Here is a 12,852-nt window from a genome sequence, read left to right on the forward strand (position 1 = left end):
TACACATTCAAGCATCTTCTAACTATACCAGCAATGAAAGAGTTGGTGGTGAGAGATATTGTTTAAAGTATCCGTTTAAATGCTTTCCCCATTTTGATAACGCCACTGCAAGACGACATGAACTCATTAATTCGTTTGATATATGTTTTAAGTTTGAAACAATAACGACATTGTTCTCTCTTGAAGATTTCTGTAAGAATTTATATATTTTTGGTTAAACATATTTGCAATTTGGAAAACTAAAGGATATAAAAAGAATGATTCTGTTTTAAGTGGCTACTAAACAATACAAGTAGGTTAAGTAGAATGAAACGGATATTTGAAGTCCCCATTTAACATCTCTAACCCGTACCATTGAAAGCATGTAAGAAACAAATTGTTCTTTAGATTCGACCGAGACAAAAGAGTGAAGCAGTAATAATATTACAGAAGTTGTGTTAACAGTGCGATGAAAAGGAAACGAACAAAGGGTCTTGAATTTAATGGGCTTTGTCCATGAGCTGTATAGGTGAAAGTATGTTGGCTTTGCTAGTCTCGACAATGCAACCATTCATGACCATTTCCTCGAGCATGAAATGAGCTTTCTCTAGATGGAACATTATGTCCAGCTCACACTAGATGCATGAAACAAGAATCGAATCACACATAGAAGACACAAAACAAGACAAACACTATTGAGTTAGGGACTAGTAAAACTTACCACATTCCCAAAATGCTTGTCCATAGTCTCAACCAAAAGATGTATGAACTCTAGAATCGCCAGCTCGTTCTAGAACAAGACTCCAAGAAAAATGCATTAATTAGTAGTTAGAATCAACAAGCAAACACACCTACAACACTTAAAAGGGATGGTACAATAACTTACTTCATCGTCATCAACACCAACCATGAAAAACAAAGACGCATAGCGCCTGTAGACGATCTTGTAGTTGCGATGCTCCACAAACGAACACTGCTCGTTAAGAGCCAGCCAGCCAGCCAATACACCAGCATATGAACAAAGGAACTCAAACATCAATTCGAATCTAATCTAATCACAAATTTCGATGAAACTCAGAGATTTTTCAAAAGCTAATGCCGGATCGATCTAACAAAACCAAATTTCAGAATTGATCAAAAGGCCAATTCCAGGATTTGAAACAGGTCATTGACTTATGGATACGAGATCCGAACCAAAAATCACGATCGAATTTGAAGGATCGCATTGGAAGAGAAAGAGGTTAACCTGCTGGTCGTTGCGGGCGAGGCATTTACGAACGATCTCGCCTTCGAGAGCACGGCGTTCCTCGAGAGTGAGCCACTCGTAGTACTGAGCAAGGCGAGTCTGGCCTTGCTTGTTCACCATCAGTATGAACCTTATTCCCATCTTCCTTCCTCTCTCAGATCTTTCGATTTTTCTTCTTCTTCTTCTTGAGTATACATACATACACACGTCATCGCTATTTTTTATTTTTGTTTTTAATAGGAGAAAATGAAAAACTTTATTTATCGGCCCATATATAAATACTAAGCAGGCTTAGCTCAAACTTACCCTAGCCCGCCAATAAAAATGCCTAACGTCCTAACCAACATTAGTGTGTTTATGTACATCATTTGGTAGATTATTTCGGGTTGCCTGGCATGGTTCTCCAATCTTGGTGAATTCATGACATCAAATTATTCTTATTATATTTTCTTTTTTGAATAAACCATAATGTTCGACGGCCAAAATGTGGATCTCGGTGATGCCGATATTGTGAAGCGGTGTCAAATTAGTTTCGGGTTTCTTCTTGTGCCTAACGAAATAAGAACGGCCCAAATCATTTAAGCTCGGTAACGAGCTGGTGCTGAGTCAGCTGTCAGTTACAAAAGCGGGTCCCGCAAAGGTGTTGAAAAATAAACTTGATTTGGATCAAACATTATTGGGTTAATCATGTGTTGATCCAAAACTTAGCCCAAATTCTAGAAAAATCATCCACTTCCTTAAAATAAAAATCTAGATATTCTTATAGAATTATCTAGATAATTAAGATAAAATAATCTAGATTTTTAAGTAGAATTCTCTAGATTTAAGATTAAAATATGTAAGATATTTTGTACTTTGGAGCCTATAAATACCTCCACTCTCTTTTCATTTTGTATCACCAAGAAATAAACAAAGCTTGTAACAAGTAATAAAAATCTTCTTCTAAGTTATTAAATCTTTCTTCTTCACAAAATTTCTTTCTCTTCAAACACTTAAAACACTTTCTCCATCTCTACAAAGTTTTTCATTCCAACAAAGTGGTATCAGAGCTACAAGTTCCTTTTGAAGATGGCAAACAATGGTGTTCCCTTCCAAGTTCCATTGCTCACTAAGAGCAACTATGACAATTGGAGTCTTAGGATGATGGCTATCCTAGGAGCACATGATGTGTGGGAGATAGTCGAGAAAGGCTTTAATGAACCGGAGAATGATAGTGGTCTATCTCAAACTCAAAAGGATGGTTTGAGAGATTCAAGGAAGAGAGACAAGAAGGCTCTCTGTCTAATCTATCAAGGATTAGATGAAGATACATTTGAGAAGGTTGCTGGAGCAAAGACATCCAAAGAAGCATGAGAGAAGCTTCAGACATCTTACAAGGGAGCGGAACAAGTTAAGAAGGTACGTCTTCAAACTCTAAGAGGAGAATTTGAAGCATTACAAATGCAGGAAGGAGAACTCATCTCAGATTACTTCTCAAATAACCTAAAAAGAAATGGTGAGAAGTTAGATGATGTAAGAATCATGGAGAAAGTTCTTAGATCATTGGATTCGAAATTCGAACACATTGTTACCGTGATTGAAGAGACAAAAGACTTGGATACTATGACAATGGAGCAACTTCTTGGATCACTACAAGCTTATGAAGAAAAGAAGAAGAAGAAAGAAGATATTGTGGAGCAAGTTCTCAAGATGAGAATTGATCACAAGGAAGAAAGTGGCCGAAGCAATCTAAGACGTGGTGGCGGTCATTTCCGAAGACGAGGTTGTGGTGTAAATGGACGAGGTTGGAGACCATATGAAGACAACTTCAACCAAAGAGGAGAGAATTCATCAAGAGGTCGTGGAAGAGGAAACCCAAAATCAAGGTACGATAAATCAAGCATCAAATGCTATAGTTGTGGGAAATTTGGACATTATGCTTCTGAGTGCAAAACTCCAAACAACAATAGAGTTGAAGAGAAGTCCAACTATGTTGAAGAAAGGAGTAAAGAAGAAGATATGCTATTGATGGCTTACAAGAAAGATGAACCAAATGAGGTTCACAAGTGGTACCTTGATAGTGGTGCAAGCAACTACATGTGTGGAAATAAAAGCATGTTCGTGGAGCTTGATGAATCGGTGAAAACTGATGTGGCTTTAGGAGATGAATCGAAGATGGAAGTGAAAGGTAAAGGAAATATTCTCATCCGCTTGAAGAATGGAGATCATCAATTCATTTCCAACGTTTACTACATTCCAAGCATGAAGACCAACATTTTTGAGCCTAGGACAACTCTTAGAGAAAGGTTATGACATTCGACTAAAAGATAATAGCCTTTCTTTAAGAGATAATGCAAATAATCTCATCACAAAGGTTCCAATGTTAAGCAATAGAATGTTTGTCCTAAACATTCAAAATGACATTGCACGATGTCTCAAGATGTGCTACAAGGAGGAATCTTGGCTTTGGCATCTTCGATTTGGGCATCTCAACTTTGGAGCCTTAGAGCTACTTTCCAAGAAAGAAATGGTGAAAGGATTACCTTGCATCAATCATCCAAATCAAGTGTGTGAAGGTTGCTTACTTGGAAAGCAATTCAAGATGAGTTTTCCAAAGGAGTCGGAGACAAGAGCAAGAAAGCCACTAGAACTCATACATACAGATGTATGTGGCCCAATCAAACCAAGTTCACTTGGTAAGAGTAACTACTTCCTTCTCTTTATTGATGAATTTTCAAGTAAAACATGGGTTTACTTTTTGAAACAAAAATCAGAAGTGTTTGAAAATTTCAAAAAGTTCAAAGCCCATGTTGAGAAGGAAAGTGGTCTTAAGATCAAGTCCATGAGATCAGATCGAGGAGGAGAATTCATGTCCAAGGAGTTTCTGAAGTATTGTGAAGATAATGGCATTCGAAGACAGTTGACGGTGCCAAGAACCCCTCAACAAAATGGAGTAGCATAAAGAAAGAATAGGACAATACTTGAGATGGCAAGAAGCATGCTCAAGAGTAAGAAGCTACCAAAGGAGTTGTGGGCGGAAGCAGTTGCTTGTGCGGTTTATATATCAAACCGTTCTCCAACAAAGAGTGTTTTAGAAAAGACACCACAAGAAGCTTGGAGCGGAAGGAAGCCTGGAGTCTCACACCTAAGAGTCTTTGGAAGCATTGCTCATGCTCATGTTCCAGACGAGAAGCGGAGCAAACTAGATGATAAAAGTGAGAAGTACATCTTCATTGGGTATGACGCTAACTCCAAAGGCTACAAGCTCTACAATCCTGAAACAAAGAAGACAATCATTAGTCGGAATGTCATCTTTGATGAAGAAGGAGAATGGGATTGGAGATCAAATAATGAAGACTACAAGTTCTTTCCATCCTTTGAAGAAGAGAATGTGGAACAACCGAGAGAAGAGTCAGCTACACCACCAACTTCACCAACAAAAAGTTCTCAAGGAGATAAAAGCTCAAGTGAAAGGACTCCACGTTTTAGAAGTCTACAAGACATCTATGAGGTAACTGAAAATCAAGATAATCTTACTCTATTTTGTCTATTTGCGGATTGCGAGCCTATGAACTTTGAAGAAGCTAAAGAAAAGAAGTCATGGAGAAGTGCAATGGATGAAGAAATCAAGTCAATTCAAAAAAATGATACGTGGGAGTTAGCTTCACTTCCATATGGGCATAAAGCAATCGGTGTGAAGTGGGTGTACAAGGAAAAGAAGAACTCTAAAGGAGAAGTTGAAAGATACAAGGCAAGATTGGTGGCAAAAGGCTATAGTCAAAGAGCCGGGATCGACTATGATGAGGTATTTGCTCCAGTTGCTCGCTTAGAAACGGTTAGACTAATCATTTCATTGGCAGCCCAAAAGAGTTGGAGGATACATCAAATGGATGTAAAATCAGCCTTCTTAAATGGAGACCTTGAGGAAGAAGTCTACATTGAGCAACCACAAGGCTACATAGTCAAAGGAGAAGAAGACAAAGTCTTAAGGCTGAAGAAGGCGCTTTATGGATTAAAGCAAGCACCAAGAGCATGGAACACTCGGATTGATAAGTACTTCAAGGAGAAAGGCTTCATCAAGTGTCCATATGAGCATGCACTTTATATCAAAACTCAAAACAATGATCTATTGATTGCATGCTTATATGTTGATGACTTGATATTTACTGGCAACAATCCGATTATGTTTGAAGATTTCAAGATGGAGATGACAAAGGAGTTTGAGATGACCGACATTGGATTAATGTCATACTACATTGGCATTGAAGTAAAGCAAGAAGAAAATGGAATCTTCATTACTCAAGAAGGTTATGCTAAAGAGGTGCTTAAGAAGTTCAAGATGGGTGACTCAAACCCAGTTTGCACGCCAATGGAATGTGGAGTCAAGTTATCAAAAGAAGAAGAAGGAGAGAGTGTGGATCCAACACTCTTTAAGAGTCTAGTTGGAAGCTTACGCTATCTAACGTGCACAAGGCCCGACATCCAACACGCAGTTGGAGTTGTGAGTCGATACATGGAGCATCCAACAACAACTCATTTCAAAGCAGCAAAGAGGATCCTACGCTATATCAAAGGTACAATCAACTTTGGCTTGTACTACTCTATTTTTGACGATTACAAGCTTGTTGGATATAGCGATAGCGATTGGGGTGGAGATGTAGATGACCGGAAAAGCACAAGTGGCTTCGTGTTTTTCATTGGAGAAACCGCTTTCACATGGATGTCAAAGAAGCAACCAATTGTCACTCTTTTTCTACTTGTGAAGCGGAGTATGTGGCAGCTACCTCATGTGTTTTCCATGCTATTTGGCTACGAAACTTGCTAAAGGAGTTGAACCTACCACAAGAGGAGCCAACGAAGATCTTTGTGGATAACAAGTCGGCAATAGCATTGGCAAAAAATCCAGTCTTCCATGATCGAAGTAAGCACATCGACACTCGTTATCACTACATTCGAGAATGTGTTACTAAGATGGATGTGCAATTGGAGTATGTGAAGACAAATGATCAGGTAGCTGATATCTTCACCAAACCACTCAAGCGAGAAGACTTTATCAAGATGAGGAGCTTGCTCGGAGTAACCAAATCAAGTTTAAGAGGGGGTGTTGAAAAATAAACTTGATTTGGATCAAACATTATTGGGTTAATCATGTGTTGATCCAAAACTTAGCCCAAATTCTAGAAAAATCATCCACCTCCTTAAAATAAAAATCTAGATATTCTTATAGAATTATCTAGATAATTAAGATAAAATAATCTAGATTTTTAAGTAGAATTCTCTAGATTTAAGATTAAAATATGTAAGATATTTTGTACTTTGGAGGCTATAAATACCTCCACTCTCTTTTCATTTTGTATCACCAAGAAATAAACAAAGCTTGTAACAAGTAATAAAAATCTTCTTCTAAGTTATTAAATCTTTCTTCTTCACAAAATTTCTTTCTCTTCAAACACTTAAAACACTTTCTCCATCTCTACAAAGTTTTTCATTCCAACAAGGTTGTACAACGATCATCGTCTTCCTTATAAAGCATAGGAGGTTGAGAAGAAATAGAGGGTTTGTGGCAAAGAGTAGAGAGATATTACACACAGAGGAAGGAGAAAGAAGAAGATCGAGATAGAGAGATCGAGGAAGAGATCATAGCTCTTGAGGTTACTGCACTTTCTCCGGTTCACGATTCCTAGTCTTCGGCGTCGGAAGGCTCAGAGGCTGACAGCGAGTCATCCTCATCGTAATCGCTGTGGTAATCCTCTCCGGTGATCGCTTTGTGTATGTTCTTGAAATACCTGCACAAAGAGAGACTAACTCATTACTATTGTATCGTATTGATCATAGTGAAAGCATGAGAGTTTTTTTCTCTCCCCCAGTCAGTAGGAAACGAAGACTGGATAAACAAATCATGAGTGTTTCTACTTGCTTAATCACCTAGAAGAAAATATATCAATCGCAATTACAATCAAAGTATGAACGGATTAGATAAGTTGGATTTGAATCTCGGTCTTAACATATATTTTTTAATCCTCTGGTGGCCAACGGAAATCGAATTGTGGCCGGCCATAAAAATTACGCGTTATCATCAAGTAATTTAGAATTTATCCCAATTTAACTGCATGCTTAATTCAACTGAAATCAGTCACTGGTATTTTCTTTTGAACGTATCCACAACAATAGGTGAAGATCAAAAGTCTGATAGAGAACTATAAGTAGGTGAAAATGTCGTTTTGACTAAAAGTTACAGAGGGGAACGAGCTGGCCATAGTGCCAGGGCTTCTCTTAGATAATACAATTGCAAGACATGGTATTCATGGACTCTACTGGTTACACAGTGTGAATGCGCCTGCTTCCTCCCTTTGTCCGGAATGTAAGACCATATATCTAACCCAACCGCTTGTCATAAGCCATTTTCAAGGACTCATGTACGATTACATTCGTCTAGAGTATCCTGATTCTGTTAATCATATCACTAGACCATAGATTTTGTTTTCAGTCTTTACCTTATAAGTTGATTAATATAAAGATAGAAAAATAAAAATTATTTTCTTAATTGATAACTATTGTTGTTAATCTTAATGCTTTAAATAAATTCATTTTGATGGTGATGATATGTACAACAACTAAACAAACAAAGGATTATTTGAATGCTCCATCCAAATAAACATCCTAAAATTAAAAGAAACCATATTAAATAAATTATTTAGAAGAAACATTTAAAGAAGTCTGAGCTAATACAATTTCTAACAAAATCACAAGATAAATTAGAATTTATCCCAATGTAAATGCATGCTTAATTCAGCTGAAATCAATCACTGGTATTTTCTTTTGTACGTATCCACAACAATAGGTGAAGATCAAAAGTCTGAAGTTCTTTGAATAACTTTTTTTATTAGGGAGACTGAGGTTTGAAAATTGCTTCCTAATGACAAAAATATTCGCCATAAAAAATTACGTGTTATCATCAATTCAATAAAATTATTGATTGTTTTCTCTATTACATAAGTGTAAAAGTCTTTTGTTGTTTTGTTACTTGTAGGCGACACAATCCATTGATTTATCTGAGTTGACCAACCGGTACATCTTCTTTAGTTAGTTATAGAACGTTAGCCCAACGTGTTGTCTACTTAGAATTTTAGGTGAATGTGTTGTGTATATAATGTGGTTGTGTACTTAATTCAACTGAAATCAGTCATAAAAATTACACGTTATCAACAAACTCTTCTTATTTTTCTCGTTATCATTTCAATTTTTTATTAAAATTTTTTTTTTGCTACTATCTTCCTAATTTCTTACTTATTTTTTCCAAATATTTATTTATCTCTATAAACAGTAATACAAACCATACAATCAATAAACCAAAAATCTATCTTATAATTCGTTTCAATCATAATTTTAACTTATTCACTATATTATTTGACTTGAATGCAAAATATTTCTAAATCATAGTTCACATGTTCTGGTAAATATAATCCGTTCAATCTTCAAAGCCTAATTATTAATAAATCATATATGGACATTAAAAAGATTAATAATTATTATAGATACGGGTATATTTTTATATGAATATGAAATCATTATATTTATTTCTATAAATTGTTTTCTATGCATTATTTTATGCACTATATAAATATAAAAAGAATTGATCAAACATTATTACAATATCTATAATTTTTAAAATTAGCTACCATAAATTATTATTTGTAATATCATTTAGGTTATTTGGCAAGTGATAATCATTATTTGTATACATACCCTTTTATTTGATCTAATTAAATTAATTAAAAATTATATAAAAAATTCGTTCATTGTATTATGTAGTTTATAAATATAAAAAAATTGATCAAACGTTATTTTCTTTATATAATTTCAATAATTAGTTACCATAAATAATTATTTGTAATATAATTTATATTATTTCACAAGTGATAGTAAATGGTTCTAGATTTATTTTTTATTTTAAATCTAAACTAAAATAAATAAAATTAAAAATTATTGAACAAGCAATTTATAACAAATTTCTTAAGGCTTCACAAATAATCGACATGTAAACAAAAGTCACTTAAGTTACTTCTCCTCTACGTTGCACAGAAGTTTCATCGGACGTCTGCTTCCCGCTTCGGAATCGGAATCGGAACCTTGTGGAATCTTATGGAATCTCGCTTCCAAAACGCTTCTAAAATATTATCTTTAAAAACACGTTGGAAGCTTACGATTCCGTTTTGGAATCACGCTTCCATTTTTTTTAAACACAATGTCTTATATCAATAAAAATATAAAATTAGAGTTTCTAATTTATATAAAATTCAAATTTAAAAGTATTGAATAGAGAGAATATAAATATAGAAATATTAAAATTAATACTATAAATTATCTTTATGCATTGAGGTTTTTATTAAAGATAAATCATACATTGAAATATATTATGTAAATCAGTTATAAAGTATTAAAAATAATTAATATAATAATTTATTTTAAAATTAATTTATGTGTAGTTTCACAGATTTAATATGAAATCATTTAAAATTATTATAAATGAATAAATATTTTATTTTAAATTTAAATCGTATAATTTTAGTTCTAGATTTGTTAAAAAATTCTTACATATGTATATATGTGTATATATATATATATGGATACGCTTCAAACACGTACCCGCTTCCTATGTTTTTTAAAAAAATTTGTTTCTGCGCTTCCATATGCTTCCGTTTCCACGTACCTCCGCTTCCGTTTCCATGTTTCTTTATTATATAGGAGGATTTCTATTTTTTATAAATGCTTTATAAACTCTTATAAATGTTTTATAAACTCTTATAAATAATTTAAATTTATGATAAAATAGTTTTGTAAGCCATGATATATAATTTTATAAATGACTTATAAGACATATATGGACATTATAAGACATTAATAATTATAATAATATGTTATATACAAATAAAATGTTTCATATAAGAATATTATATCATTTTATCGATTTCTATATTATTTTATGTAGTATATAAATATAAAAAGAATTAATCAAAACACTTTCTATAAGAATAGGAGGATTTGAGAAATACAAAAAGAATATAACATTTAAATTGATATAACCGTAATCCATGGTAGATTATGTCACAAGCTCACTGTCGGTAATGATAACGAGAGGAATCTATGTTCGACATAGCAAAGCTCTTCCTCGAGACTTTGCCAATAAGCTTGGGAAATTCAGAATGATCATATATGGTACAAAATAATAGTTCTCCGTTGCAATTGTAAAATTGTGTTATGGTATGCCAAAATATTTTTCAGAGTAAAATGTTAACTGTGTAGAGAGTTCAAACTGAGACGATATTTTCATTCAGAAGAGGTTGTTTCAAGGTCGCTATTACAAAATCATGGTCCTGCAATCATTTCATTGGTCTTCTTCCAATAACATCCCCTATATATTAAATGAAAAATATTTTTAAAACTTACCTTAAAAGTTTATTGAAAAGGAATGTGACGTGGTGACGTGGCTTCATGAGAAGCTTTTATTTAGTAAAACGCTTAGGTGTCACGCAGAGAACGTTTCTTACCAAAACTGTGGATTTAATGCGTTCACACTAACATTCTTTTAAAAGAACTTCATACCATCTATACTTTTCTCGATGAAATTTTACGTGATAAACCTTAAACCTTCACCTTCAAGTTCGATTAGTTGATTTATCAATCCTCTCAATCCCTCTATATATTAAAAGAGAAGTCACTTTAGTGAAGTCTGGTGACGTGTCGCTCATAGGTGAAGTTTCAAAAAAAATTGTTATAATTTGATTGGTCGATTGTTTTCAATTTTTATTTATTTAAATTAGATCTAAAAAATTAAGGAAAGTCTAAAAACATTTAACATCACTTGCCATATAATCTAAAAAATATTACAAATAACACTTTATGGCAACTAATTCTCGAACCTATAGAAAGATTAATAATGTTTTATTTATTACTTTTAATATTTATAAACTATAAAATATAATGAACGAATTTTTATATAAGATAATTATAATAGTTTTATACTCTACTTGATGAATTGTATTTGAATATAATTACATAATAACTATTTTAAATCTTACAAAATCCAAACATGTTTATTAATATGATTTTTAAATTATTTATCGTTGTTTACATAATAAATTTATCAGAATTTTAAAATTATTTATATAATGTTATAAATTATTTATGAAAATATAAATCTTATTATATATTGATTGAGAAGTCACATAAGTGATTTTTTTATTACGTGTTGATCATAAATGAACTCTTCAAATTGTTATAATTTGATTGACCGATGATTTTTAATTTTATTTATTATAATTATATCTAAAATAAAGGGATAATTCAATTATCACTTTCCAAATAATCTACATAATATTAGAAATAATTATTTATGGTAACTAATTGTTGAAACTATGAAAGAGTAGTAATGCGATCAATTTTTTTATATGTTTATAAATTACATAAAATAATAAACAAAAATGTTTGCTTGAATTGATATAATGATTTTATATTCGTATAGAAAGAATTATATTTGTATATAAAGTATCATAATAACTATTAATGTCTAATAATTCAATGCATGCTTTATAAATCATTTACAAAATTATAAATACATTTATAAAATTATTTATATTGGCTTATCAGATGTTTTAAATTATTATAAGAGGATCTAAGTCATTTATAGAAGCTTATACATTAATTTATAAAATGTATTTTGAAAATTTATCCTCCTATTACAATATTTTGATTTTTTTCATTTTTAATGGTAAAATTCCTCAACTATGTTTACTTAGTGTAGAAACCCCTAAACTAAAGATTTACTGGTAGTAATGGTAATTATGACCTGTTAGAGTTTACTTCATTAAATAGAGTTAGTTTAGGGGATTTTTCGTTAAATACTTAGTTTGGAGGTTTTTACCCAAAACAAACTTAGTTGAGGGGTTTTAACGTTAAAATTCATTATTCTTTCCTTATTATCTATTATTTAAATCCTTATAGTGGGACTTGTTTTATCAAAAACCAGTTGCAATCAACTGACGAGATATCTTCTTTTCTAATATCATGCATTTAATATTTAAATATATATATAGCAAGATTTGAGTCACCAAAATTATGTATATATTATAACCAGAATATCTTTAAAAATTTACTAAAAGATATTCTTTCTCATAGCTGAATTAAAATTTATTAGATGATATTTTATCTCATAGCTTCTCTTGAAAACTAGGTCATTTAGAAACTTAAACTAATTTGCTATATAAATATCACGCCACCCCCATTAGTTTCACGCATCTATCTTTTAAGTTTTCATATGTTTTTGATCGTTCTAATTTAAATTCTACTTTTGTGATCTTGCGCAGGTGAATGATAATCAATAAGTAACTCATAGACGGGAACACCATTACTGGTTATTTTGTGGGGGATTCTTCTTCTCCGTTTATTTTTGTTCTCTTCCTCTCCATGTTGTATCTCTATCTATATTTTTGCATCAGTAGTGATTCAACTAACAAAAAGAGATGACTTTGTTTATCCAGGAACTGATCATCCCTTTCGAAAAAGGTAATTCTTTTTTTATAAAGTTAAATCACTTATTAAGAATATAATATAAGATGTGTACGCTAATCAAGTGCAATTTATTTATTGTG

General features: G+C 32.4%; 2 protein-coding genes across 2 annotated transcripts; one reads left to right on the forward strand and one right to left on the reverse strand.

The window, feature by feature from the left end:
• Positions 1-331: 331 nt before the first annotated feature.
• On the reverse strand, positions 332-1,463 carry LOC106376193 (AP-4 complex subunit sigma-like). The gene is made up of 4 exons (XM_013816260.3): positions 1,226-1,463; positions 866-952; positions 701-769; positions 332-614 (listed from the first exon to the last, which is right to left on the reverse strand). The coding sequence occupies exons 1-4, from the start codon at positions 1,424-1,426 to the stop codon at positions 480-482; spliced, it is 492 nt and encodes a 163-aa protein (XP_013671714.2). The 5' UTR covers positions 1,427-1,463; the 3' UTR covers positions 332-479.
• Positions 1,464-2,665: 1,202 nt separating this feature from the next.
• On the forward strand, positions 2,666-3,517 carry LOC125590352. The gene has a single exon (XM_048763894.1). The coding sequence runs from the start codon at positions 2,666-2,668 to the stop codon at positions 3,515-3,517; it is 852 nt and encodes a 283-aa protein (XP_048619851.1).
• The last annotated feature ends 9,335 nt before the right edge of the window (positions 3,518-12,852 follow it).

The sequence above is a fragment of the Brassica napus genome, chromosome C7, assembly GCF_020379485.1.
Source record: "Brassica napus cultivar Da-Ae chromosome C7, Da-Ae, whole genome shotgun sequence".
In the NCBI taxonomy this organism is placed as follows: domain Eukaryota; kingdom Viridiplantae; phylum Streptophyta; class Magnoliopsida; order Brassicales; family Brassicaceae; genus Brassica; species Brassica napus.